Below are 27,433 nucleotides of genomic sequence, written 5' to 3' on the forward strand. Positions count from 1 at the left end.
ACATATATACATTTATTTTATGCAATTGCATCTGGAACCAAAAATCCTTTCTCTTTTCCTTTAAAAAAATATAACAACATATTTTATGCCATTGCATTGAATTTTATCATCACATCATGTTTCCTTAGACATAAACAACAATATATTTTGTCAGGTAATTAGCTTGTAAATGTTAATAATAAATTCTGACATTTTCATCTAAAGATTTAAATCAGTAAATACCATGTTTCACATAAGATTTAATACCTCGAAAACACAGAATTTAGACGGAAACAGTCAGTTGTATGTGTACAATGTTGTTGAAAAAAAACAACAACATAAAACAACAACAAATGGCTTGACAAAAGAGCTCTGTTGTTTAATGTAGCTGCCAAAATGTATGTTGACATTATGCTGCGTTTTGTTATTTATTTTTTGTTTTAATTACAACAATTTCCTCGATTTTACTTCTCTGATATCATGAAAATAATGTATGCTTATATTTTCATGTATACTGCAAAATCATTATTATTCGTGGGGGTTTTCGAAAAAAGGAATTCGATTTCGTCATTTTACCTTTTGGTTGGGGGGGGGGGGGGGGGAAGGCACGAATTTAAGAACCCACGAAAAGTTTTTTGTGATAAAACCACGAACCTTCATGCTCACGAAATTCACAGAATTATCCTTTGAAAGAGAAACGCGAGGAAAGTACATTGTATACTAGAAAGGAGTACAGAAGAATAAAAAAGAGGAAAATATAATAGTACCAATTAGTAAATTATCGGTTATACTAATGCCAATAGATCGGCTTCTCAAATATTCAGACTGTAAAATTGGCTGTTCATATGTGCTGATGGACAACATACTGGTGCCAGACAGCACAGTTTCAGCTGCACATATATTCAGGCTGGCCATTTTCAATTATGGTACCAAATAGTACATAAAATTGGCTGTTTATACTCTTAGGCCGGCCCGACTATATTGGTGCCAGAAACTTCACAATTAGCTGTTCGGTATTCAGGCCAGCCTGACTGTATACTTATGCCAAACAGCTCTTCTTCATCTGTTCAGAGTCTTTGCCAGACAATTCAGGCTGGTCTGCCTCTATAACGGTCCTAGACAGAACATTATTGGCTGCTAAAAGTAAAAATGTTCAGGTGGGCTTGACCTTATTTTGGTGCCAAACAGTACATAATCGGCTGTTCTTATGTTTAAGCCGACCTGGCTCTAAATCGTTGATAAACAGTACATAAATGCCTTCAATTATGTTCAGGGTGACCTGACTATATTTGTGACAAACAGTATATAATTGCCTACAAAGATGTTCAGGCTGGCCTAGTTCTGAACTTGTGCCAGACAGCACATATTTGGATGCACAGATATTCAGGCTGGCCTGGCCTAATACTAGTGCCTGACAGTACATGATTTGCTGATACTCTAATACTAAGACTGGCCTTAAGATAAAATACAATGAAACAAATCCAAGCATTTTTTACAATTTTAATTCTTAACAGTATTTTTTTTCTGTGATATTTTTTTCTCTCTCTTTCTCATAAAACTAAACTTCAGCTGTAACATAAAATAATGCACTAAAACAATATACATAACATGTGTATCTAAATACAATTAAGATGCCTTAAAATTGTACATCTTTAAATAAAACAAAAATGTGAATAACACATCAAAATCTACTGCATACAACATACAAGAACACTGAATAACTGAACGGGGATAGTGAATTGCACAGTATAACATGTTTAAAATCTTGCATCAGAGGGACTTCTTTAAATAAATAATAAACACTGCAATGAGAGTCATAAAGCGACTGCTCATCACAAACCTATTGTTGTAATTGTATATAAATCAAAAGTTTTGTAATTTCATTTGTTTAATGGATGTGTCCTGTTTTTAATTAGGAATTGTGTGCATGTATAACCAGCTATAAAGATTTTATAGACATGTTATATGGCAAAATAAAAATGGTTGTTAGATAATGTATATCTCAAGCCTCATGGGTGTGTGTTATATGCCAAACATCCCTCAATACATGGCCATAAAACTTGTGTAACAAAAAACTTTCTTAGAGAAACAAGAACTGTCTGTAAGACAGCTCTACTATTCTCAGTGCTTGACAGTAAGATAAGGGGTATAACTCTTGTTAAAAGGTAACACAAGAGTTATGGGACCTGTGCCCTTTAAGTTAGATTATCACAGAGAACAAGTGAACAACCCATTTCCTTCAGTAATTTAGGAGATACCAATATACACGCAAAAACTTAAGCAAAGTGCAATGGTGACACAGAGGCTGGGGTGAGTACAATATATGAGCCGTGCCATGACAAAACCAACATAATGGGTTTGCGACCAGCATGGATCCAGACCAGCCTGCGCATCCGCGCAGTCTGATCAGGATCCTTGCTGTTTGCTTACCAACTCTATTACAAGTAGAGAAACTGATAGCAAACAGCATGGATCCTGATCAGACTGCGCGGATGCACAGGCTGGTCTGGATCCATGCTGTTTTCAAACGCATTACGTTGGTTTTGTCATGACGTGGCTCATATGGTATCTCCCAATTCTTGGAATACTCAAGCTTGAACTGAAAATTGATTCATAAATTATGTAAATAGATTATATAAATCTCACGATCAACCATACAAACATGTGGAATTATTATGTTAATTTAAGTGGTTTTAGTACTAAAAAGCTGATGAATATACATTTGTCAGTATACAGGGTCCACTCAAAATACACATGGGTGTACAAGATGGCCTCACTTTTGAAACAGTTGACAGACCCCATTAATATTGCAGCCAGGACTCAGGAGGTATGACACTTGAAGTATTGCAATAGGTGATAAAATGTTTGTTGTTTGTTTTTTGGGTTTTACGTCACATCGACACAGTATAGGTCATATCGCGACGTTCCAGCTTTACTGGTGGAGGAAGACCTCAGGTGCCTTTCCGTGCATTATTTCAGGCACGAACAGGCACCTGAGTAGAACCACCGCATTCCGTAAGCTAGCTGGATAGCTTCCTCACATGAAAGAATCCAAAGTCCCTGTCGGGATTCGAACCCACAGCGGTGAGGGGCAAGTGGTTTGAAGTCAACGACCTTAACCACTCGGCCACGGACGCCCCAGGTGATAAAATGACTCATATTAAAGTGTATAAAGCTACATCTGATGAAATATTTATATAAAAAAATGAAAACAGTAAAATTGTGTTGTTTTCATAATCTAATGGTTATTTCTTGAAAGATTTGTTGCAAAGGATGTCTATGTAGTTAAATAAACATGAACAATGTATGTGAACAAAATAAAATGTTCTGGAACAAAATATTCTGCAATTGTTCTAGTAGGTTTTGACGATGATTTCACACATGCCCTACTCACTTTCAATAAAATATACTGACAAAGTTCTTTCATTCTATATATTCTGTAAACATTTTAATCACGATATAAACAATAATTCTATAATCCACAAATAGCAAATATATAGCTTTATACACTTTTATTCCATGGTAAATGGTATTTTGGATTTTTATCTATGTAGGCCATATTGCAATGTTTTTCTGTTGCTGGAAATTTGTTTCTTTGTAGGCCATATTGCAATGTTTTTCTGTTGCTGGAAATTTGTTTCTTAAGTGTGAGTATTGCATGCATACTTACCAAAAACACAAACATTACCATTTTTATTCATATAAATGTATAAAGGATTTCAGCAAAGGAAAAACTGTCAGCATAACAATATAAGTTATCTGTAGATACTTATATACAACTGTATAAAATGTGTTTGAAATACATTGTATGGTTATATTTGCTGACAGGTCATTCACATAAAACCCATTTTTTACAAGCTAATATCCATTTTTAATACCATTCAATGTACAAGGTTCAGAGGCTAGCACTAAGTCTGCTTTTTTTCAACAATAATAATAATCAGCCCCTATGTGCAACAAGTCCTCTCAATGAAACCTTATCAAAACAATCTATTACTATATATTCAGAAAAATGTAAATAAAAATGTAATGTTTCAAGGCATAATATTCTCTCAATTTATGTATTTTGTTCAGAATTGCAATAAATATCATAACCATAAATTAATAAATACACCTTCATAAATGGTACAATAAACAACAATGAAATTTTCACAGATTTAACCCTAATAAAGCACATTTACTATTTAATTTTACAAAAATCAATTATCAAAAATCAATAATTTGTGAAATTAGCTTAATTTAATTCCCTGCACAAAATTATGTACAGTATGTTAAAAATAAATAAAGAGTTGAACACCTCACATGGGAAATCAATGCACTAAACATGAGGAAAAATCTTATTTCTACATTTGTGAGATTCATGTTTTCAGGGAGGTATTCAATAACTTTAGCTAATGTTATTTAACACTTAAGCATTCTACTGTAAAATCATGATACTGATACCATATCACTTGAAATAAAATTTTAAAAAGATAAGGTGTCTGAAATCATTAAGTTTTTATTCTATGGCTTGAACTCTCCTGCAAATTTCATCTGTGAATTGTGAACACGTCGACTTTCCGCCAAGATCTCCCGTCAAAATCTGTAATGGGCAGAAACAAATTTACATAGTTATTTTTTTTTTAAATTTGTTTTAATTCATATTGGACACTGTAACAGTCTTAAGGAAACTTTATAAATAAAGACCTTGTGTGCCTTTAGGCACATGCTGGCAGTTTAGAGGTATCTTCAACCTTCTGTAAGCTCTCTGAACTGTCAAATAATTTTCATTAAATTAAATATATATTAATAAAAGATATAAGTAGTGAATGAGACTACAGATTGATCATTACAAAAATCTTTCACAATTTCTCCATTTAAGGGGCCTCTACCCTGAAAATTTGTAAATTGTAAGAGTAAGTAAGTAGAAGTTATGCCCTTGTCTGTTTCGTTGGTTGATTAATGCTGATTTCAACACGTTGGCAGTTGATCCACTTAAGCAGCCGTGCTGGGTAACTAACCAGTAATTACCAAAATAATTTCTTGGCAATAGACCAATTGATTTGCGATTTAGCAGTGACAGACAATAATCCATTAAATTCAATATCTGGGAAAAGTTTTGCCTCGCATTAAGGATCGTACCAGCGACCCTGGTATGACAAATCCAATGCTCTTCCTACTGAGCTAAGCTTACAGACATTTAAAGAAAGACAAATCTCTTATATAAATTAGCAAGGTACGAGTTGTCTAACCTTTTAAAGAATCAAATAGTCTCCTAAATAAAATATAAAAATTTAAAAAATAAACAGAACATTAAAACTATACATTAAATATGCATTAACATTAACTTTGCTATAAAAACAGTTGTAACTACATTAAATTAAATATTTTGTTATTCTAATTGTAAACACACAAAAACTAAACAAAAAAAATGATGGATTAGATCTGGCAGAGTTATGGCCCATGAACAACTGTTATTTTAAAGTTATTTCAAAAATGAAAAAATAAATAAATTATTCAACATGGCATTTCCTTTTAAAATTTTTATTTTATTACTTATTAAATACTTAAAATAAGCCTATTTTATGTTTTGAGGAAATTTTTTTTAAAGGTTTTGAAATGTTACAAAATATGTTTTTAAAATTTATAGGAATATGTATTTTTTAATAGAGATAATGAGTGGCACAGATGTAATATATCACATGATGCATGCGGCTCGTAAAGAAAATTAGATCTAAAAATATATTTTATGTTTTAATCGAGGGCAAAAACGTTCGTTTCATAGAGATTATGACATGTCAAAAAAGTGGGGACAATTGATGATAATCACTTGATTTAAGCAATTTGCAGTACTGAGGGTTTAATTTCAAAGCATATTAAAAATGTGAACAATTGATAATAATTACTTAAATTGCATAATGTTTTTGTATGTAAGGCTAAAAGGCATTAATACATCATAAAAATGTTACGATGTATGTTTTACTTTACACAAAGAAGATTACAGTTTGAAATGAAACTTAAATGACACAAGTTTCGGTAAATGGACATACTGTATATTTACACCTCTCCTCTACTAAACGCCTTTATATATCTTTAATAAAGTGATTAACCTTTGTCCCCAGTATAACATACTGGCGAGCCTGCACTTAAGTACAATCCGATCAGGGTTCTATATACTTTGGCAGCTTCATTTTTGTATTTTTGTATATTGAAATCCCTTAAACGTTGAATAGACTTGTTCCAATTCAGAGGCAAGAAAAATCCATTATACAAAGTCAACATCAAAAGTTGTTTGTAAGATTTGACAATTCTCAGTGCTTGACAGTACAAAAAAAGGGGCATTACTCTGTGAAAAGGTGACTCAAAGTTACGGGACCTGTGCCCATCACTTTAAAAAACCACAGAGAACAAGTGTTTTTAAATTTAACCAATTCCCTTCAGTTGTTTAAAGTTACCAACTTTAAACGAGCAAAAAAAACAACAAAGTTTGATGGTGACACTTACACTGACATGAGTATGATAGCTATCCCTAATCATGAAAAATCATGATATATGTATAATTTACCTGTCCGTCTCTGATGACACTAAGGGCAGCTGTCTCGATACGTCTGGCATAATCTCCGAGCTCCATATACCTCAACATCATTACAGCACTCAGTAACAGGGCCGTCGGGTTAGCAAGATCTTTACCAGCAATATCTGGGGCCGTCCCGTGTACCTGTTAATATATATAAGATTTAAACATTTAGACAAATGTTGTTAATTAAATTCTGGACTCTACGTACTGGAAGACCTTAGTCATACTTCAAAACCTTAGTAAGCATAAACTACCATTTGAGATATGCAACAGCCTTCATTTTCTTCCAGTCTGACCAGTGTCTTTTATAAATTAAGTTGCTATGTCATGAAATTAAAAGATTATAAAGTTATAATTGGGCTGTTTGAAATTGACGGATTAACTATTTTCATCATGATAAGAACCTTATACATGTATCATAGAAAATGTTTGTCAAGTTTCATGCAAGCAAATCAACAAATTCATAGCTTAATTACCCCTATAAAAACATCAATTTTAAACAATTTCAAACATTGTTAAGAAAGCTTTTATTCTGTTCTTTAAAGATATTCATTTGACAGTTTTTATCAAAGTTATTTAAAACAAGTTTATATCAGCTGGTGTTACGTTCCGCCCTTTAATTACCTTAGCATTGCAAATCCTTGAAACTGACATAAGAAAATTCCAAATTCAAAGAAAACCCAGGACATTGCTATGCCTATAGTCTATAATATCATTTTCTTACTTTCTTAACTTTTTTTCATGTATTATAATAAAGAACAAGGTTTATTAAAATAAAATAATCATCAAAATTATGGGCATTACATAAAGATGGCCGCCAGATTATTTGTCTTAAATTTTTTTATTACATTTTAATAGATTGTTCATTGAAAATGGTTACCCTTTACTTTAATGTTGAAATAAAACAGGACAGCTAAAGCAAACTACTAAAATTCTATGACGACTGTACAGTCTTGTTTTGAAAATAAATCAAAAAGTAAAAGGTACCTGAAATTCTTAATAATGTAAAAAAATAAAATAAAAAAATTTGATTAATGAATCAGATATACAAATGTATATTTTTTCAAAGTACTTAACAAATGTAATTAACCTGTGGTGCATACTAATTTCACAGCGTGTGCTCTTTCTTCATATATTCAATCACAGGTTGTCTGCACGCTTTAATTTCTGAACATGTTTGAAGGAGGAGAAAAAAAATGATTTAAAGAAAGTACAATGTAATAATGGGCCTGGATCAAAACAGAAGAAAGCCCAATAACTGTCACTAGTAATCAAGAATTACGCATGACATGTCACTGCTATTATAATGATTCAAAGTTTTGATAGATGTGTACAGTCAAACTTTTAAAGCTGCATGCCTCCAGATGACTGCAACAATTTTCAAAAATTCAAAATTTTAATGTCAATTTTAAGTCTAAGAAAAAAGTAACATCATGGTAAAAGTTCAAAATACAAATGTTTATGAGATTATTAACATTATGTAAGTCACAAATTTTAGTCATCGCAAGCAATTTACTTTCAAAAAAACAAAGGAACAGGAAAAGTCAATTAAAAACCCTTTAGTTTATGGTATTTGTAAAAAGTTACTGACAAAATTAAAACCACAAAAATTTTAAAAGGATAATTCTGAAAATATTCCTTTTCACTAACACCGGATCTGTCAGAATTCACTATACAAAAACTACATAAAATTTGTGTCTTTTTTTTAATTTTTTGAAACTTTCTTTATCATATTTTTTGTAAAAATGTTATTAGATGTTCTTTACAAATGGACAGGTTATATCATTTTTCAAATCCTACCTTGCCGAAGAATTGAACCAGTCATCCCTTATTTTGAACCAGTCATCCCTTATTTTGAACCAGTCATCCCTTATTACAAAATGTACTTATCCAATACTCTTCCCCTTGGAGTTGGCAGATATTTTTACTCATTCAAAGCTTCATTTCTTTGTCTATTTATTTGTTCTTTTCTTCATTTGATCATTTCTTCATTCATACATAAATCAATTCAATCAATCAAATAATCAATCAATAAATCAATCAATCAATCAATCAATCAATCAATTGTTCATTCATTCCAAACTCAGACATGCTTGAATCTACTTTTTATAATATTTATGTCATATATATTCAAAATTAACAAAAGGTTGATTTCTTCATTCAAACATAAATTAGTTCATTAATTCTATCAAGCAACCAATCAATCATGCCAAACACTACATGCTTGATGTTATTTCAATTAATATTATATATATTCAAAATTATGAAAAGATTGTTTTTTGATTCATGTTTTGTTCATTTTTAAAACTGAAACATATTATCATCCCCACAGCTTCCTTTAATTTTTTACAAGAAAAAAAAATCTCTACAGCCTAAGGTAATAATCATACATTTCTATACATCAACCTGAGTTAGAGACATTTAGTTAATGACGGGAACTGACTAAAACAAAAAGAATCGTAAGCTTATATCATTATTTTTCTTCCACTAGTTTCAAGGACGGCTGAATCAGACAACACAACAAAGCATTAGTTATTTTGTTTAACAACGGTTTTTTAAACCACATAAGTGTCAGGAAATGGACAAGTAACTTTAAATAATGAAGAAAACTTAAAAAGCGAAAAACTTTGCACATTGAAAAAAAAAAAGTGTCCACATGAGTCACGAGTTTTCGTGATAGTAAAACCAGACAATAAAACACGATTTTTGTGACCCAGTACTGCCACTATATAAGTCTATGATATAAACTTAATTACTCCATTTAAAAACAAATTTAGGAAGAAATAAATTACAAGCATGACACAAGTGTCTTCAACTCGTTCTGAAAATGGCATTATACAATTAATTTCAGCTATGAAAAAAATGTTTTTTTAAATTAAATACTGACATTTCTAAGTGCTCTAAAACCTTGAGACATATGACTGACATATGACTGACTATCTACTTTGCTTTGAACCAAGAATGAATACAACCATTATGTCATATCATTTCCTGATATTCTATGTACATTGTCAATGTCAATGTACTCTGCATATTGTATGTCAATGTACTGCAATAAACTCTGCATATTGTATGTCAATGTACAGCAATGTATTCTGCATATTGTATGTCAATGTACAGCAAATTGTATTCTGCATATTGTATGTCAATGTATTACAATAAACTCTGCACATTGTATGTCAATGTATTACAATAAACTCTGCACATTGTATATCAATGTACTGCAATGTACTCTGCATACTGTATATCAATGTTATATGAATCACCTCTACAAATGTATCTCAAATTCATTTTCTTCCGGATATTTTTAAATTAGATGTTTGTCTAAAAAGGTTGCATCTATTGACTCTATGTGCCCCTTAATCATGCAGATTTTGACATTTAATGACGATCATGACAATGATGTTGCTAAAAATAGAGCAACCACATCTGTAAATCATGAACTATCATGATTCTGCACTTAATCCATGCATTACTCTGTGATCATATGAATCATGATGCTAAAAATAACACAATAATACGTGTCACCCTAAAGCAGTAACTGGTTAATTCCTAATATAATTTAATAGGAGTGAAACCTGTTACTGCACTATGGGGACGAATTATGAAGCTTTTAAAAAATTTTCTTTATGCCTAACTATGTATAGTGGACTTGTGGATCTAGCTTTGAATTTGGAACGATCCATAATGCTTATTGGTGTGATGGCGGGGGGAAGGGTTGATACTTATAATTATACGCCTACTGGTAGCAACTAATTCTACCCATGTTACCAGTGCAGATCAGGATAAGCCATCTTATCAGTGCCGTCTGATCATTATTATGGGTCTGCACTGTTTGCTATTCAGAAAGTTCATATTTTTGAATTTTTCCCTGAAACTGACAGATGGACAAAAGACCATTTAAGATATTGGAAATGTCAATAATGTGAGAGGAAGTGGGGGGGGGGGGGTTCATAATATATAAAATAAAATATAACAACCAACGATATGGTAGATTCATTTTTGTAAACTGTGAAATTGTGTCCACAGCACACAGTCATGCCCCCACAATCCACTTTTCTTCCGCAGTTTATAAGCAGGACCAACAAGGGTAAATTATCATGCATCCCAACACTTTAAACAGTAGCAGCATGGCCAAGTTGTTAACACGTCAGACTAGTAATCTAAGGATTGCTGGCCATGTGGGTTCAAACACCTTCAGGGGCAAGCCGTTGAGCAAGAAACTTTACACTCATTGCTTTGTACAGTACTGGTTGGTTCCAGGAATGAATTTGGGAGTGTCCGAGAGTGTTTCAAGAAGCTTATAGCTTTCAACACAATCAAACTAAAATAAATTAGTATAAAATAAACTAAACTTATTTAGTATGAAACGAGAACAAACACTGACTGTATTATTATATCAATTTCGCCTAATAAAATCGTTCAACTATAAAACAATTACATTTTTTAAAAGACAGACATGGGGAAATTTTATCCAACACAAACACTCCCACAGTGTCAAGAATTAAAAAGGTTAAAGAAAAAAATCTTAAAAAATTTACTTATCAGTACATCAAAATAATAGCGGTTTTGTTCCCTCATGAATATTAATGAGCTCCCAGTACTATTTTAATACCAACCATATAACTTTTATCAAGTTGGAAAGCTATTGACAGGATGGCTCTAATAAATGTCAATCACAAATCAACTTTTTTACTTAATATGGTAATAAATCACGAATATTTTATTACAGGTGCATCTGAATGGTGTATTTAATATGCTTAAATTTCATAAAGTTAATGTCTCAAATAACCGACAATCAAATAAAATATCAATGGGTTTTTTTCACATTGATTTCTAGGTCAGTCACACACCATTAGTGTCAAATAAGGCCTCATACCAGCTTTAACTTTTACCGCCCTGACTTCATGAAATAAGTCCTGTCCTGTTTTGATTTTATAACAATCCATTGTTAATGAGAGAATATTAATTATAAGTATCAAAATAATACAAAGCTTCCAAAAGAATTTGAGGTTGATCAGATGCATGGATGTGCAATCTAGCTACATGTCCTTTCATAATTCAATCAACAATAGGAATATGAAAATTTTATATGAATATGAAAATTCAATAGGAATATGAAAATCTTTTTTAATTTAAATCACAGAAGATGGATCATTTCAACCTTTCTGAACTGATTCTGCATAAAAAAATTGTCTTGCTTTGTAACTGATTTAAATATTTACAATTTTACTTTAAACGTTTTGGTTCAGATCTACCTTAAGTATATAATGAAATGAAATTCAAATGCAAGCTGTATAATAACGTATAAAATAAATTTCAACTTTAGATGGAAACAACGTCTTATTTTCAATTAATAATGTAAACACTATTTTTATTGAATTATCATATTTTAAGTCTAAGGTTAATATTTTATATCAACACATTATAACTTCTTCTTTAACATAAGAATGGTATTACGGCCTCATTTCAGATAGCAAGAGTAACATCACTTTTATGGGTTATAAATTCATTTTAACCGTCATCTTGATCCATAGCAGAATAAATGAATGCAAGATAATGTGCAGAAATGTTTTGATATGTCAGAGATATGCATACGTATACATATAAATTTACCATTCATAACAAAACAAGGTCGACTACATTAACCCATACGAGACAAGAAACGAGCAACGTCACGACAAAACCAACATAGTGCATTTGCGACCAGCATGGATCCAGACCAGCCTGCGCATCCGCGCAGTCTGATCAGGATCCATGCTGTTCGCTATCAGTTTCTCTACTTGTAAAAGGGTTGGTAAGCGAACAGCATGGATCCTGATCAGACTGCGCGGATGCGCAGGCTGGTCTGGATCCATGCTGGTCGCAAACGCACTATGTTGGTTTTGTCGTGACGCGGCTCAAATGAGGAAGTTCTACATCATGATGCCATTCAAAAGAAAAAAAAATTTAAACAACTAAATAATAGGCAAAAGAATAAAATGTATGTTCATGCTTATACCCATTAACTGTCAATCAAAAAGAGATTTATATTTCTAACTTGTATTGCAGCGACCTCTTGTATCGCATTTTTGTATTTTCATACATCGTTTTTTGGATGTGCAATCTCATGATTTACACTTTAAATCTAATCAGTCAAAATGATTGTTCGCCCCCTTTCAACTTAAAGGTCGGCTTCAAACGCTATATAATGCATTCTACGTGCATGAAAACCTTTCAAGTAGCGCTTAAATGCAACACGGAACTTGTTAAAAGTCACCTGTATTGTGTTGTCATATTGACACAGACAAATGTGATCTATCAATTTTGTAAATCATTACCGAAATATCAAAATAGGTTATTTTTCAACTAGGTTAGTGGGAATACATTTTCTATAAAAACCTGCACCCATGCTAGTTAAATTCATGCAAAAATTAATGTACCTATCCAAATTCATATTTAATTTTATGAAAATCGGAATTTGTTGCAGTTAATGTAAATTTTTCTCAAGTGTACGCATTTAGTGATTTACTGATTTGCTTTAGGCACTGACAATGCACATTCATTATCATTACTGTGTTAAAATAAGTAGAAATAACACCTATTTAGTAATGCAATAGTATGCGTGACAGTAAAAAGATGCATTTTACATATGTCATGCAAAGTGTCACTTTGACTGTGAATATTTATGCATTTCATAAATTCTATGTTTATATTAAATAATTTTGAATATTTTCTAAATAAGATTTTTTAAAAATATGTTGTGTTTTTTATCTCTCTTTCAATTCAGCTTTTACCAAGTGGTATAAACCCTAAACTTGCTGACTGTGTGTAATGGATTTGCCCAGCTGTGATATTTGGAACAGTCTATATGAACCTTAAGGTATTTCAATACCAAAATACCAAAATTAAGCTTATATGAACCTTGAGGTATTTCAAAATACCAAAATACCAAAATTAAGCTACCAACACTATAGACACTGGCCAGAATGTATGTATAGATGCGGACCGGACTTTATCTGGTGGCAAAAGCTTATCACTTTCAGTTTCAGCAGGTAAAGGGTTAAATGATTAATCTAAAACTGATTCTGTTCTACATGATAAAATAATGACAAAATTCAGGCAAGAAAATACTGAATCCAATGCCTGTTTTGTACCATAAAGTTTCTACAATTGTGAGAACATGAAATTGACATTCTGTTTATTTTTCAGTTATAGATGTACATGGCTAAATATTAAATAAACACCAAAATTTATACAACACAAGAAAGGTTAGTTTGTTTTTATCTTAACAATAATCCACACAAAGTATAATGGATATGATGCAAAAATCTACTCCAAGTAACAATTTATATGATGGTATCTTCATACTTTTCAATTATGAAAGAAATTTTTTAGTCCAATTTTCACATATTATTTCATAGAAGGGAAATTAATTGTGTATTCTTTCTTATTAAATTTACTTTAATTAGGCCTTATATTACTTTCTCCTTTACATTTTGATTGAATGAAAATAATTCAGTTACATTTTTAATGAATATATCCAACTAAAGGGAGGTAACCTGCCTATAAATAAATCAAACCAATATTTGTAATTGATGTAATGTATCTATTTGTTTACCATTATGCAAAGTACAAGGATTATTATGCATTTTTATTATAATTTTTATATTTATTAAATTTAAAATCAATAAAGAAACAAAAGGGGGGATAACCTAGTGTAAACAAAATGCACTTTAACTTGAAAACTAACATTACTACTGACCCTAAATAGTGTGTAAAATCCCCCGCTCAACTTTGCACAATTTTGTTACTTTTGGATGAAAAACTTTTGAGCAAAAGATTATTTTTCCGGAGCACAATATTACCACACTTCATTTCTAAGAAGTATAAAAGAATGTGACTTTCAGTAAATATGATATACATAATATTATATGTCTTTAAAAAATTCAAAAGAAGTAAAAGGGAGCTTACTGATTCGAAAATGGCACCATCTTCACCAATATTACCACTAGGTGTCACTCCAAGACCACCTATCAGACCTGCACACAAATCACTGAAAAATAGATAATTATAAATATATAAAATGTCACACAAATGGGTAACAGGTTTCAATATTTGCTGATATTTCTGTTTGTTATTGATGCAACAATAAGTTAAAATAGATTTAATAAATAACAAGGCATTTTTGCAATGAAGGGAAAGAAAAACTATATGATAACTAAATTTTTTGGGGAAAACTGAATGATTTTAGAGTGTTCCAGAGGAGAATAGGCCACATGATGGCCCATGCTATAGAAGGTGCAAAAAGCCGTGTGATATTAACATTAGATTTATTGTTTAATTTGATCTTTAAGCCGTATCAGCAGATGATAGTTAATGACAAACATATGACAAACATACCCACACACGTATAACAAACCACAACAGTGCCCTTTTATTGTTCAGATCACTAGGTTTAACAAAATCTTCTTTCAAATGCTTTTGATTGACAAGTGTAATGGTAAAATTGTTTGTACTAAAAAAAACTGACAATATAAAATATGTAATAAATGAAAGATGTCGAGCAAGGCTTATAGCTTGACCTGCTGATTTTTTTAAAAAGGATTTGCCAAGCTTTGAAAATGGAGAAGTCCATTCAAAGTTTAAGGGACTTCAATATCAAAATACAAAATGTCCATAAACCTACCTGCTGAATTTTTTTGCCCAGCATTTATAATGGAACAGTCCATATTAAGGTTAAGAGATTTCAATATCAAAATACTGAAATTGAGCCACCAACAGTATAGAGCCTGGTCAGACTGCATGGATGTACAGGCTGGCCTGGCTAGAATACTGAAGAGAGATGAGAACAACTTTAGGTTCAAGCTTGTTATGAGTCTAGAAAACACAAAACCTTTCAACTATAAATATTTGAGACAAAAGCTAATAACTTAAGTTCCCAACTGATTAAGATTTAAAAAAAACACACATAACCTTTCACCTTTTTTAAAAAAAAAGTTTGGAACAGTGACTAACACTGATGTTAAGAAGTAATGTTTGATACATTTTGACACACATCTGAAAAGCTTACAGCTTGAAGTGACATGTAGAGTTATATCTCCATGTCAAACTGTCGTGGTAACTTAATATATACATTATATACATATAAAAAACTTCTCATTATAAATAGAACTGCACATAAAATTAGTTAAAAGTTAGGGTGTTTTTTTTTGTCACACAATGGAGACGAAACTGTTTTCATCTTTATTCTTTCATAAGTGGTGAGTAATAAATAACCATTTAACTTAAAGCCTGAGACCAATTGCTATAGAAAAATATGAAGGTGTCTGCAAAAACAAGTTTGTTTCCGGACATGAAGGTATCCTACCGGTAATTCCCTGTCAGGATTCTAACCCACAGTAGTGAGGGGCAAATAGTTTGAAGTAAACAACCTTAACCACTCGGCCATTGACACACCACTTTTTACAGTTATATAAATATAAAACATGATCTGGTGTAGATCTTAATACAGATATAATGCCTGCTGTCAACCTGACAACATGAAGACAAGGATTCTATTAATTATAAATGTTTCCTGTGGTTGTTAGTCAACCACAACATCATTTAATAGCTCACTACTGTGGTAAACACAAACCACTTATCTTACTTTTCTTCAGTAAGAATAAATTAATGAATTGTGGAAATGGACTCGTGCACATAAATAAGTGAAATTTGTCTCACTACTTTTATTAAAAATAATTAATTTATTGTTGAATTTTTTATGATTAATTTCTATTTAAATTTTTTTTTTGAACAATTAATTTAATGTTTTCATTGGCTCACCACCACACTGACAAACAGTTTGGCCATTATAAACAATATCAACTTTCTTTTTTTTTTCCCTTTTTCAAGTACCTTCCTTTCTGTGTGTGTTTGTGTGTGTGTTTTTGTTTTGTTTATTACGGGGATTTAATTCATACCAACGGCAACGCAGTAAATGTCTTGTGGCCACTTTCCAGTTTAACTGGTGAAGGAAAACCTCAGGTGCCCGTCCTTGCATTCTTTGTATTCACCTTATATATATTACTCTTAAGTGAACTTAGTCCATTTAAAAAAAGCAGTTGTAATTTTTTTGCTACATAATAAGCTATCTCTAAAGGAATATAATACTTGCTTTTGTTACAAGATACCATTGTATGTTTACAACAATAAGTAATACATACTTCTAAATATATAGCAATATATACCTTTATATTATAAAGTTATTATCAGTGATTTCTTTTTAAATTTACAAAAAAACAACCTGTGGCTTTCTGAAGGGGAAAATATAGCAAGATAAATCAGAAAAGGGGGAAAACCTGAAATGAAATTCCAACAACTGAGAATGGAATTTACTCATACATTTTTTTCAATTCAATGTAACATGCAGGCTATCTATACAGACAACTTTCTGTCTTTCACTCAATTAAAATTATTGACTAACTCATATAAGTCAGAATGCTGTTAAGTCACAGTTATGGTGACAAATTTGCACAGGGCATTTCAGGGGAAAATTATTGCATTTTTAGGTGGAAATATACAATGTACAAAATGTACCTATTTTGGGCTAGGGAAAACAGCCTTTATTCGGCTGTAAAATATAAGGAAAAAATTCCTGTATATAGCTAGAATTAGGTTTTTTTATTTCTACCACTCACTTACCTCAAAATATCACCATATAAATTAGGCATCACAAGAACATCAAACTGTGTGGGATCCTGCACCATCTATAAATATAAACAATAAGAAAATTACATTTTCTTTTCAGCTAATCAAACTTGTTATTTTTTTTTGTTTTTAACGTCAATATTAACACATGATTAGGATCTTGGTTGTCAATTGGTTGTCAATTTGCAGGCTTTACTGAATAACTTAATAACTTTTTTAATAAGTGACTGACTAATGATCCAATGTGGTAGCCTGCTTAGCTTAGGGACAGCATCGTGTTAGTAATCCAGAATTAACTGGTTCAATCCTCAGAGAAGGGGTAATTTCTCTGTGACATTTGATATTTGACTTTTGAGTACTAGGAAACAAGTTTTAAGTGTTTTGCTCATGGGGTTTGAACCCAAGTCATCAGCAATCTATGGCTATAATAGGTTACTAGTCTGACATGTCAACCACTGTTTCATATAGTTTAAATTATACAGAATTTATTTTACCTTTACTGTTTACGAAACTTTAAGTCTGTAGACATAGTCTTGATTTATTTATACTTTTCCTATAGTTTTTCCATTTTAATTTATTCAAACAGGGTTCGAATTTAGGCACGCAAACACGCTAATAGCTTGTAGAAATTCTGAATAGCGAGTAACAATAAAAGACACTCGCATTTATTAGCGAGTGAATAAAAAAAGGACCCAAATATATAAAAGTCTTCTTTTCAATAAATGTTTGTGTAAAATTTGAAACAAAACTTATAACGCCGCGAAATAAAGACAGTCTTGCGCATTTTCGCTATAAATCCAATTGCGGAAATCCGATTTTTAGGGGGTTGCCCATTCCACAGGAACTTGAAATTCTATCAAATAACCAATATTAATTATAATTTCCAAATATACCCCCTATATGTTATATAGGGGGTATATTTCGCATATTATCGTTAATAGTGATAGAATTTCAAGTTCCTGTGCCCATTCTTTGGGCATGTGCGTGAAAAAAATGATGTCAATCGGTACCCGCGACTACGATTGGTAGATAATTTTGTAACCGTCTCTGATTGGTCTTTATAAATAGACATGTACTGGAAAATCCGATTCCCGTTGTGCTTGTTTGTTTGTTTCATTTTACGCCTTTTCCGAACAGTATTTCAGTCTTATAGGCGGTCCGTTATGCTTGACTTTATCACATGAAATAAACAAGGTTAAAATGTCTCAAAGTCTATAACGAATTTTCTAATGACGAAACAGCCGGCGGACAAATCTGATGGAGATTCTATTGCATCTAAATATCAAGGAAACGTCTGAGAAGGCAGTAACTGCAAGCTTGAAAACTGTAAGAACTTAAGTTAATGTTCACCTGGATATTGTCATGGGTGATTCATCAACCGTGACTCAAATGACCTGCAAAACATGTAAAATGTTTGCACCTGCAGACAGAGTATCTAGACTAAGGATTTATATTTAATTAGATTTTCTGTCTATTTATTAATCACTAGCATAGACATTCTATTTCAACATTACATGATCCATGGCATTATTCTCTCATATTGAAGTCAGTTTTTTTCAAAAGCTTATGACTGTTGTCATTTTATAACAACCACCTTATGCAATGCAATGTTTAGAGAAAGAAGAGGCCATCTACATGGCTATATGGCCCGAGAACTTGATATGATTTGTACATCATATTTTAATAAATTTGCGTTCTCAATTTCAGCTAGTCACTTTTTATTTTAGCTAGTAAGCATAAAATGGACAAGCTAATTTTAGCTAGTAGTAAATATTGCTAAATTCGAACCCTGTCAAATGTATCAAATACGCATTAAGCATCTGATTTATAACATAACATGTAGTTATCCACCTTCATAATAAAGAAAATACATTCATTCTTATACAGAAATAATATTTAAAATTTAATGTCCTTACTAAAGAAAGGATCAAATAATTAAGATTATAAACATAAAACAATTTTAAGTTTGACAAAAATATTCCACTTCGAGACTAAATCAAAACAAGAGCCATGTTATCATGGCCATCCCCCGCCGAATGTGTTTGCTCATTGTAAGAATATATATGTAGTAGAGCAGAATAATTCAATTTTAAGGGGTCTTTTGGTAATGAAAACTTATGGCTTGAGTGATGAAAGCTATTGAAACCTATGTGAATACTGATGGCTGAAAATAACAAAGGGAAATAACTGAAAAATAATGCAGGGTAGGCTATCATTCGTGTGAGCTGCACTCCTCCTCAATGAAATCTATCCACCTATGAAGTTTCAAGTTGATACCTCTAACACTTTTTGAGATAAGCTCAGGACAAAAAGTATGAAAAATAACAAAGGGCAATAACTCAAAATTATAAAGGGAAGAGTTATCATTCTTGCACACAGCATTCCTCCTCCATAAGATCTATCCACCTATGAAGTTTCATGTTGACATCTCAAAGACTTTTTGAGTTATGCTCCACTCAGGTGAAAAATAATCAAGTATGAAAAGTAACAAAGGGCAATAACTCAAAAATTATGAAAAGTAGAGTTATTATTCTTGTGCACTGCACACCTCCTCAGTGAGATCTATCCACCTATGAAGTTTCATGTTGATATCTCAAAGGCTTTTTGAGTTATGCTCTGGACAAAAATTAAGTTTGCAAAATAACAAAGGGCAATAACTAAAAAATTATGCAGGGTAGAGTTATCATTCTTGTGCACTGCACTCCCCCTTCAATATGATCTATCCACTAATGAAGTTTCAAGTTGATACCTTAAATAAGCTCGGGACAAAAAGTATGAAAAATTACAAAGGACAATAACTCAAAAATTATAAGACTTTTGAGTAATGCTCCACTCAGGTGAAAAAGTATGAAAAATAACAAAGGGCAATAACTCAAAAATTATGAAAAGTAGAGTTATCATTCTTGTGCACTGCACACCTCCTCTGTGAGATCTATCCAACTTTAAAGTTTCATGTCGATTTCTCAAAGGCTTTTTGAGTTATGCGCCGGACAAAAATTAAGTTTGAAAAATAACAAAGGGCAATAACTCACAAATTAGGCATAGTGGAGTTATCATTCTTGTGCACTGGAATCCTCCTCAATAATGAATATGATCTTTCCACCCTTGAAGTTTCAAGTTGATACCTCAAATACTTTTTGAGATATGCTCCAGACAAAAACGGTCGGAGGGACAGACGAAGACTATTTCTATATCCCCCATCGCCTTTCGGCGGAGGATAATTATTGTGTTTCCATAGTCTCTTAATCACATAAATCACTTACAGATGTGTTATGAACAAGCAAAAAACTGCAAATTCAATCAGAAAAGAAGACCAAATTCATTAAAAAATCTATGGGAAGGGAGACAACTCTTTTTAAAGAATTTTATCAGTCAAGTACCTAGTTACCTCCCTTGCACTTGCAAAACTGACAAAAAAGAAGCAAAATACTTACATTTAAACATACAGTATCCAAATACATTTCTTTGAACTTAATATCTTTGTTCTTTTCTGCAACATGCCGGCAACATTTCAAGAACAGCCCATCTGACATTCTCCTGCAAAGTGCATTTATAAAAATATTGACTTTTGAAAGTACTGTTAGTACAAAAAAATATGTGTAAGAGTTGTGCAAGAAAAGGGAAAGGACTTTTATCTTATGATACTGGTTATACACACAAAATAATTAGCCTTAGACGGAGTTTTATCATGAACAAATTGCATCCTATTCCATCAAAAAAATAGTTCAATAACATAGCAGGAGATTTAGTGCATAGCTAATTATAAACGAGGACCAACGAATGGCCAGATACACAGAAAAATAGATATGAAAAAGTGTTCATAAGAAGTTATTTTTCTTTAACATTGGAAATACCTTCTGCAAGTTAAAAAGATTTTAAACATCATTATATAAAAGTTTGAAAACAACAGTCTGGTTCAACTTTACATACATGCTCATTTGTCTATATAGCTTGTTGTTACGGCAACAAGATAAAAAAAAGTTCCTATGTTAAACCTATACCCTGCTGAATTTCTTAATTCGTCTAGTCCAGATTCTATATTTGGAGCTGTCCAATATCAATTACGGGGATATCAAGTTGAAAACTTAAACTTGGTCAGACAGCCAACAGTATAGAGCCTGGTCAGACTGCACGGAAGTACAGGCTGGCCTGGCTCTATACTGGTGGCAAAGGCTAATCCTTTTCTATCCCGGCTAGGTAAAAGTTAATTCTAGAACAGTGAGACTAGAGTAGGACTTACATGATATTAGCTTTATGAACAGCAACTACCGTGGTTCTGTTGTTATCTCTGGCATATTTGAAGGCATATTCTGCCACCCTCATAGAAGCTTGTTCTGTTATCAACTTTATACTCTGAACAACTCCATCAACAATCTATAATAGATAAATTCAAGTTATCATTAATTCATATATAGCTCAATAGTGTATACATCTTCAAATCAGTGTAGTTTGTAAAGGATGTTAATAGTATACTATTAAGCAGTTAACTACAATTGTTTTGCCATGATTTGGTTTAAGGAACAGTGAATAGAATAAGTCATATAATACATATGGTGGGTTACAGCAAAACGCATTCCTAATACTGTTCAAGGGAGGTAACTGTCAACAAACATGAAGTCTTCAATATTGCTTAATATTGCCTATTTTTCTTCTTGCCTCCAAGAAAAAGTGTACAATATATATAAAAATTTTGGTTACCATACATAATAATATATGTATCAGAAGGCGTATATATATTAAGCAACATTTGCAACTTTCGTAAATAATTGGCTTTTTGTTAAAGATTATTATGTTCCACAGTTTAAATGTTTCTAAAACTAATTGACTGTATCAATTTATTCAAAAATATTGTGTTTATATTATTATTTCTATTTTATTTATCTGATTTACTTACTGTGTGTTCTATACCACTATATTCACCCTCTGTGTTCTCTCTGATAGTAACTAGATCTACAGCATCATATGGTGTCTTAAACCCTTCTATAGATTTACATGGCCGGACATTGGCATACAAATTAAATGCTCTACAAAAATAAACAAACACAAAAATGATTATCTGATGTCTTAAATTGTATAAATACCTAAAATCTAATAAAACTATGTTGGTCTTTTTTTATAGTTACTTTTTGTTTTAGAGATAAAAAAGACTAACACATTGCCGCCTGAAATTAAGTGATTATTCTGTTGGCGCTGGCTAACATTTCAAAACTTACAGCATCCCTCTGTTAGGTGCAAAATAAAATTTATTCCTTACTTCCTAAGTGCCAAATTCAGGGATTTATGTCCTTTGCCAATTGGTGTAGCCAGTGGCCCTTTCAAGCCAACTTGTGTCACTGCCATTGAATCAAAAACTTTCTGTGGTAGATGAAAATTCCCATCAGCCCCTTTTACAGGTGTTACATCCACTTCCTCCCAGTCTATAGGTGCCTAAAAACAAGAAATAAAACCTCTTATATTAGTTACACAAAATAACACCTCTCAAATCTCTTCACCCAATCAATTCACTTTTTTTCTCACCTTGTTTTTCAAAATCACTCCAACCCTAGTAAGGTCATATGGCAACTTTCCAACTAAAGTGGTGGGGGAAGGCCTTAGGTGCCCCCTCCATGCATCTTTTCAGGCATGAGCAGTCTGGCGCTTGAGTAGAACCATAAAACTATGTTTTTGTTTGTTATTTGTTGAACTTGAAAATATATGCAACACAATTACAGATCTAGCTAGGTCAACATTCTAAACATGATCATTATATTATCCAACTATCTAAGATTACTAAAGGTAGTTTAACACTAATAAATCTGCAATTAGATACAAATTGTTTACTTACTGAGATAAAATAAGTTGTAAGAACATGCATATAATGCACGACATACAGATTCTATCAAATAATTCCTGAGACACTTAACAAATATTGGTTTGGACCAAAAAATAAAATAAAGATCTGACTAGACGTGAAGTCTATGCCACCAGTTTTACAGCCAAGCCTGTCTGCTCATAGGCAGTTGCACATATGCAAGGCTTTTTTCTACAGACAGGAGAGTGGCCCTTCCCTCGAATTTGGGTAAATGGTCGGAACTTTGACATTTGCATATTACAATGCCGCAGCTTATTTGTAAATGTTTACAATCAACATGAAATAACATACCCCAGCTGCACCAAATATTTTCTGTACTGAACTAGATATCTCTGGTCCAATACCATCTCCTGGTATCATAGTAACCAGTCTCCTCTGCAAAAACAAAAATCAAGGTGAATGAAAATTTGTTTGAGAGTGTGGGTACTTTCAACAGTTAATCTTCAAGAAATACTTAATATGTTTCCTAGCAAAATGCTTATATTAAAGATTTCCACCAAAATTCAACATTACTGTTTGAATTTTGGGATAAGCAATTCAAATTGTCTTAATAGAAAAAGTAAAAATAATGAAAGCTGCACAATAAAATGGTAAAGAAATGACACAGTTGAATCCTATACGCTCTGAGAAAGAGACAGTAAACATAACATTTTTTCTTTTTGTATTTCAAAAAATTCATTAAAAAAAAAATAATTTCTTCTTAATAAGGAAAAAACATATCTTAAATTATCTCATTGGAAATGCTAGGTAAGTAAAAAAATGCATTTGATCAGATTAAATTAGACATTGTAGAATTTATGTAAAAACTATGTGACCAAAAATTGTTTGAGAATGATATTGGAGTTAAATTTGTACTTACCCCATCTGAGCTATAGTTTCTTTGTGTAAGCTTCCCATAGCTCTGAAATATACAGATAAAAATATTTTATTTACATAAACATTAAAAAAAATAGAACTACATAAACAGCAAGAGCTGTCAGTAGGGCAGCACGCTCTACTATTATCTGTGCTTGCCAAGAGGCTGGATAATCACTAATGTTTTTGTAAGTTCAAAAAGGGCAATATTTCTGTTTACCTCAATCCAGTGTCTTTAAAATAGAATGGTCTGGAGTCAGACCAATTTTATGAAAAAAGAATGTCTCGGCTGAATCATGTGATAAGGTTATCTACCGACTGTGATCTGGCATAGTACATCACCATTCTAAAATCATATTATAATATAATGTTTTGTTAAAACGATCAAAAAAATTACTGAAAACTAATCCTGGCTTAGTTTTTACTTTAAAAAGGAACAATTTTATAGATTTGCAATGAAATTTTCGTTCCCAGTGTCAAGGTAAAAATTTACTGCTCATATTTCAAAATAAGTCTGAGTTTTATAAGCTTTTTTAAATTTATGCGTTGTTCAATAGGAAAATAGAAATTGATTTTACAGAGAAAAAATGTTATTTAATTGTATCATGTAAAAAGTTTTCACGATTGTTATTTACAAATATTTGATGTTTAATCTGGTGCCTTTTATCTGCAAATTTTCTGAACAAGCAATCTATGTTTTTCAACAGATAAGACTTTAAAAAACATTATTTTCTTAAATATTTATCCTTTTTTCACAAGTTTAAAGATTTTTAAAGAACATCATGTCGTTAGAATTTTCATTTTTGCTCTTGTATTTAATTTTCGCCCTTTTCTTGAATATTAATTACTTATTATTATATTTATTGCATATGGCAAACTATACCAAGTTCTGCCGACAAATGTTTAATTGTATCCTCCAGTACTTTATTTCGACGCATCTTAATTACGACGCCATTTTTGTTTTGACCTCGATTTCGTTTTGGGGTTTCCGTGTGACGTCATTCCCGTGCTTTTTTGTAAGTTAACATTTCGGTGATTTCTATCAGCGAAAATGTGGAAAGTAGGCGATTTTGACGTAATATTTTCGTACTTTTTAATAAAAACACTTAAAAATGGTGTTTTTTTTTCTTATTACTAATTTTGTATAATTTTGAAAGTATAGTTTTTCTCAAAATTGATAAAATGACAGTCGGACCAGCCGACACCTAACTCGCCGCTATTTTTAGAAAGCCATGAGATAGTATTATGACATGGTATGTGACCACCAAATATATAATTCACTGTGTAGGAAGGTGTACTCGTTAGCTCATTATTGTGTGACTTTATGGATGCATTTATATTAAAGTTTGTATTCTATTAAGTTCTTTTCTTGTTATGTTGCTTTATTATTAATATTATCTATGTTATTTTTTACAGATCCTGAAGTCAAGATCAGGAATTATTCACCAACTTCAATGACAACAGCTATTTATTTTTTTTTAAATGCAGAGAGACATAATTACTGCTTGTCAATATGCTGTATTGTATATCTGCTACTGGCATAAATTCAGCATTGCTGAATGGTAGTACTCCTGTGACAGATGGTACTGTTTCAGAGAGTGATTGAAGCATATGATTAAAACTATATCTCCAATCACATCTGATTTCTTCCAGAAAGGTCTGAATCTTGCCCAGTTGTTATATTTTATGATCATAAGCATAGATATCACATCGATTTCAATATTGTTCAATGGGCAAGACAAGAAATGATTATTTTACTTATTCACTTGCTCATACATGCAATGTTCTACAGCCCATGGATATCTATAGGTTGTTTCAGGCCTTTGAAAAACATTTCAATAGGTGCGGACATAAATTTTGAGAGACCTGTCTTGTCAGGGTCTTTCAAATAGAAATTATATTTGAAAGACACTGGTCCTGTGGAAGGTCAATCACTAAATTACATAATGACATATGTAAGCTTGAATTCAGTGCCTATTTAAATATAAAGCACTGTTATCCAAGATTTTGCAGTCTGTTTTCAGAAAGCCTTTGAAAACCAGTCTAACTCTTCTCTTTCACTGATTAACAGCAAGAGAAATCTCAGTCAGAAGATGCAGCCAGCCAGGACCAGGATTTAAACCTTCTTTCCTGCCTGAAAATGAGCCACTCATTGAGTCTGACACTGCTCCTGATATATCTGAAACTGTCTCTCCTGCTTATTTTTTTCTTGTACAAAGAAACCTCACTGACATGTAAAAAGCCGCCTACTAATGAAAGAAAATATTTTAGCACAATTGTGAGTGGTAGGGCAATAAAACAGATGTTATCTTTGTTGTTTTGGTCTACCTGTTATCATTGTAAAGCATGTTTGAATTTAGTCTTCTCAAAAACTGAAATCCTGATTAACTGAAATAATTGTCATCTTTTATTTATTTACTTTTGTGCTTGAAATGTTTCGTGCTGTTTACAAAATTGCTGTACATTATTCTCGCAGTGAAAAGGAAGTGTACTTTCGTTTTAGTAAGATTAAATATAGAAACCAATCAAATGCGTCGTTTCTCTGTACTCTCATATCCGCCATATTGGAAATCTATGCTTGTCATATATTGATTATTTTTGTGTTAACGATAGTTTTTAGTTAATGAAAAACGTTGTAAAAGATGAAGAAATGAATAAATTTTTCACTGCTTAGGTAATTTGTTAGTTGTCACCTTATTTTGTTACGGTAAATAGTGATTGTTTCTTAGGTGCGTCGGAACTACGTACACCAGGATAGCAAGAAGAGTGCATTTCCGGACCATTCTATTTAAAAGACCTTGCTCAATCTGACTTAATCATAAGCCATTTATAATCAAAATGTGTATGAAAATTCAGGAAATTTTTTGGCAGTAATAAACATTTATTATTTTCTTTGACACATGCAAATCAACAAGCAGGTGTCAAAACAAGGACCAACTTTTTTACAGTTCGTCCCCACAAAAAATTATTTCAAAATGTTCAAAACATGTGCTGGCAATTTATTTCGAGTTTCATTTAAAATTTTCATCCTCCAAAAGGTTCTTTAACAATGCAGAGATAAGGTTTATGAAACGACAATAAATCAATAATACAGCATGTTCTACTTAAGTTATTAAATAATGTCAGCCTATGCATACTATATAAAGTATTATAACCGAAATTCGGATTAGACGGAATTATGTACAGTTATTTTGGCTTTCAATGAAAAAATTGAATATTTGGGATTTACAATCTAATTTTTGGTACCATACGAAAACATATCTTATATTGCTACTAAATCTTAGTTTTTGCCACTTAAAAAGAGTTAAATTAAGACTTTTACCGACAACACACTGCTTAGCAGACGCTTGACATTGGCCATTTCGTCCTTTTCGGTGGTGAGTGAAATAATACAATCGTGATATTTATGAAAATTCAAGGTTACGGTATAGACTGCTAAATTATATATATTTTTTTATTGACCGAAGAATTTATTGGGTTATAGTGTTGGTGAGATAATAATTAACTTTTATAGCATATTTTCA

General features: G+C 31.8%; 1 protein-coding gene across 1 annotated transcript; it reads right to left on the reverse strand.

Moving 5' to 3' along the window:
* Positions 1-1,525: 1,525 nt before the first annotated feature.
* On the reverse strand, positions 1,526-27,328 carry LOC132738236 (probable isocitrate dehydrogenase [NAD] subunit alpha, mitochondrial). The gene is made up of 11 exons (XM_060725696.1): positions 27,232-27,328; positions 23,914-23,955; positions 23,346-23,429; positions 22,458-22,630; positions 22,098-22,227; positions 21,444-21,577; positions 20,638-20,740; positions 17,198-17,262; positions 14,489-14,570; positions 6,524-6,676; positions 1,526-4,561 (listed from the first exon to the last, which is right to left on the reverse strand). Exons 1-11 carry the CDS (start codon positions 27,268-27,270, stop codon positions 4,478-4,480), a joined length of 1,089 nt encoding a protein of 362 aa, XP_060581679.1. The 5' UTR covers positions 27,271-27,328; the 3' UTR covers positions 1,526-4,477.
* Positions 27,329-27,433: the final 105 nt, after the last annotated feature.

This window comes from Ruditapes philippinarum, unplaced genomic scaffold (genome assembly GCF_026571515.1).
Source record: "Ruditapes philippinarum isolate M1 unplaced genomic scaffold, ASM2657151v2 ctg1734_1_1_1_1, whole genome shotgun sequence".
In the NCBI taxonomy this organism is placed as follows: domain Eukaryota; kingdom Metazoa; phylum Mollusca; class Bivalvia; order Venerida; family Veneridae; genus Ruditapes; species Ruditapes philippinarum.

Coding starts and splice junctions, on each gene's coding strand:
- LOC132738236 (XM_060725696.1), bottom strand. CDS start 27,270: ATGGCCAATGTCAAGCGTCTGCTAAGCAGTGTGTTGTCG. Junction 6,677..14,488: donor ATGGTGCCATTTTCGAATCA/GTAAGCTCCCTT, acceptor ATATATTAACAG/GTACACGGGACGGCCCCAGA. Junction 4,562..6,523: donor GTGTCATCAGAGACGGACAG/GTAAATTATACA, acceptor TGCCCATTACAG/ATTTTGACGGGAGATCTTGG.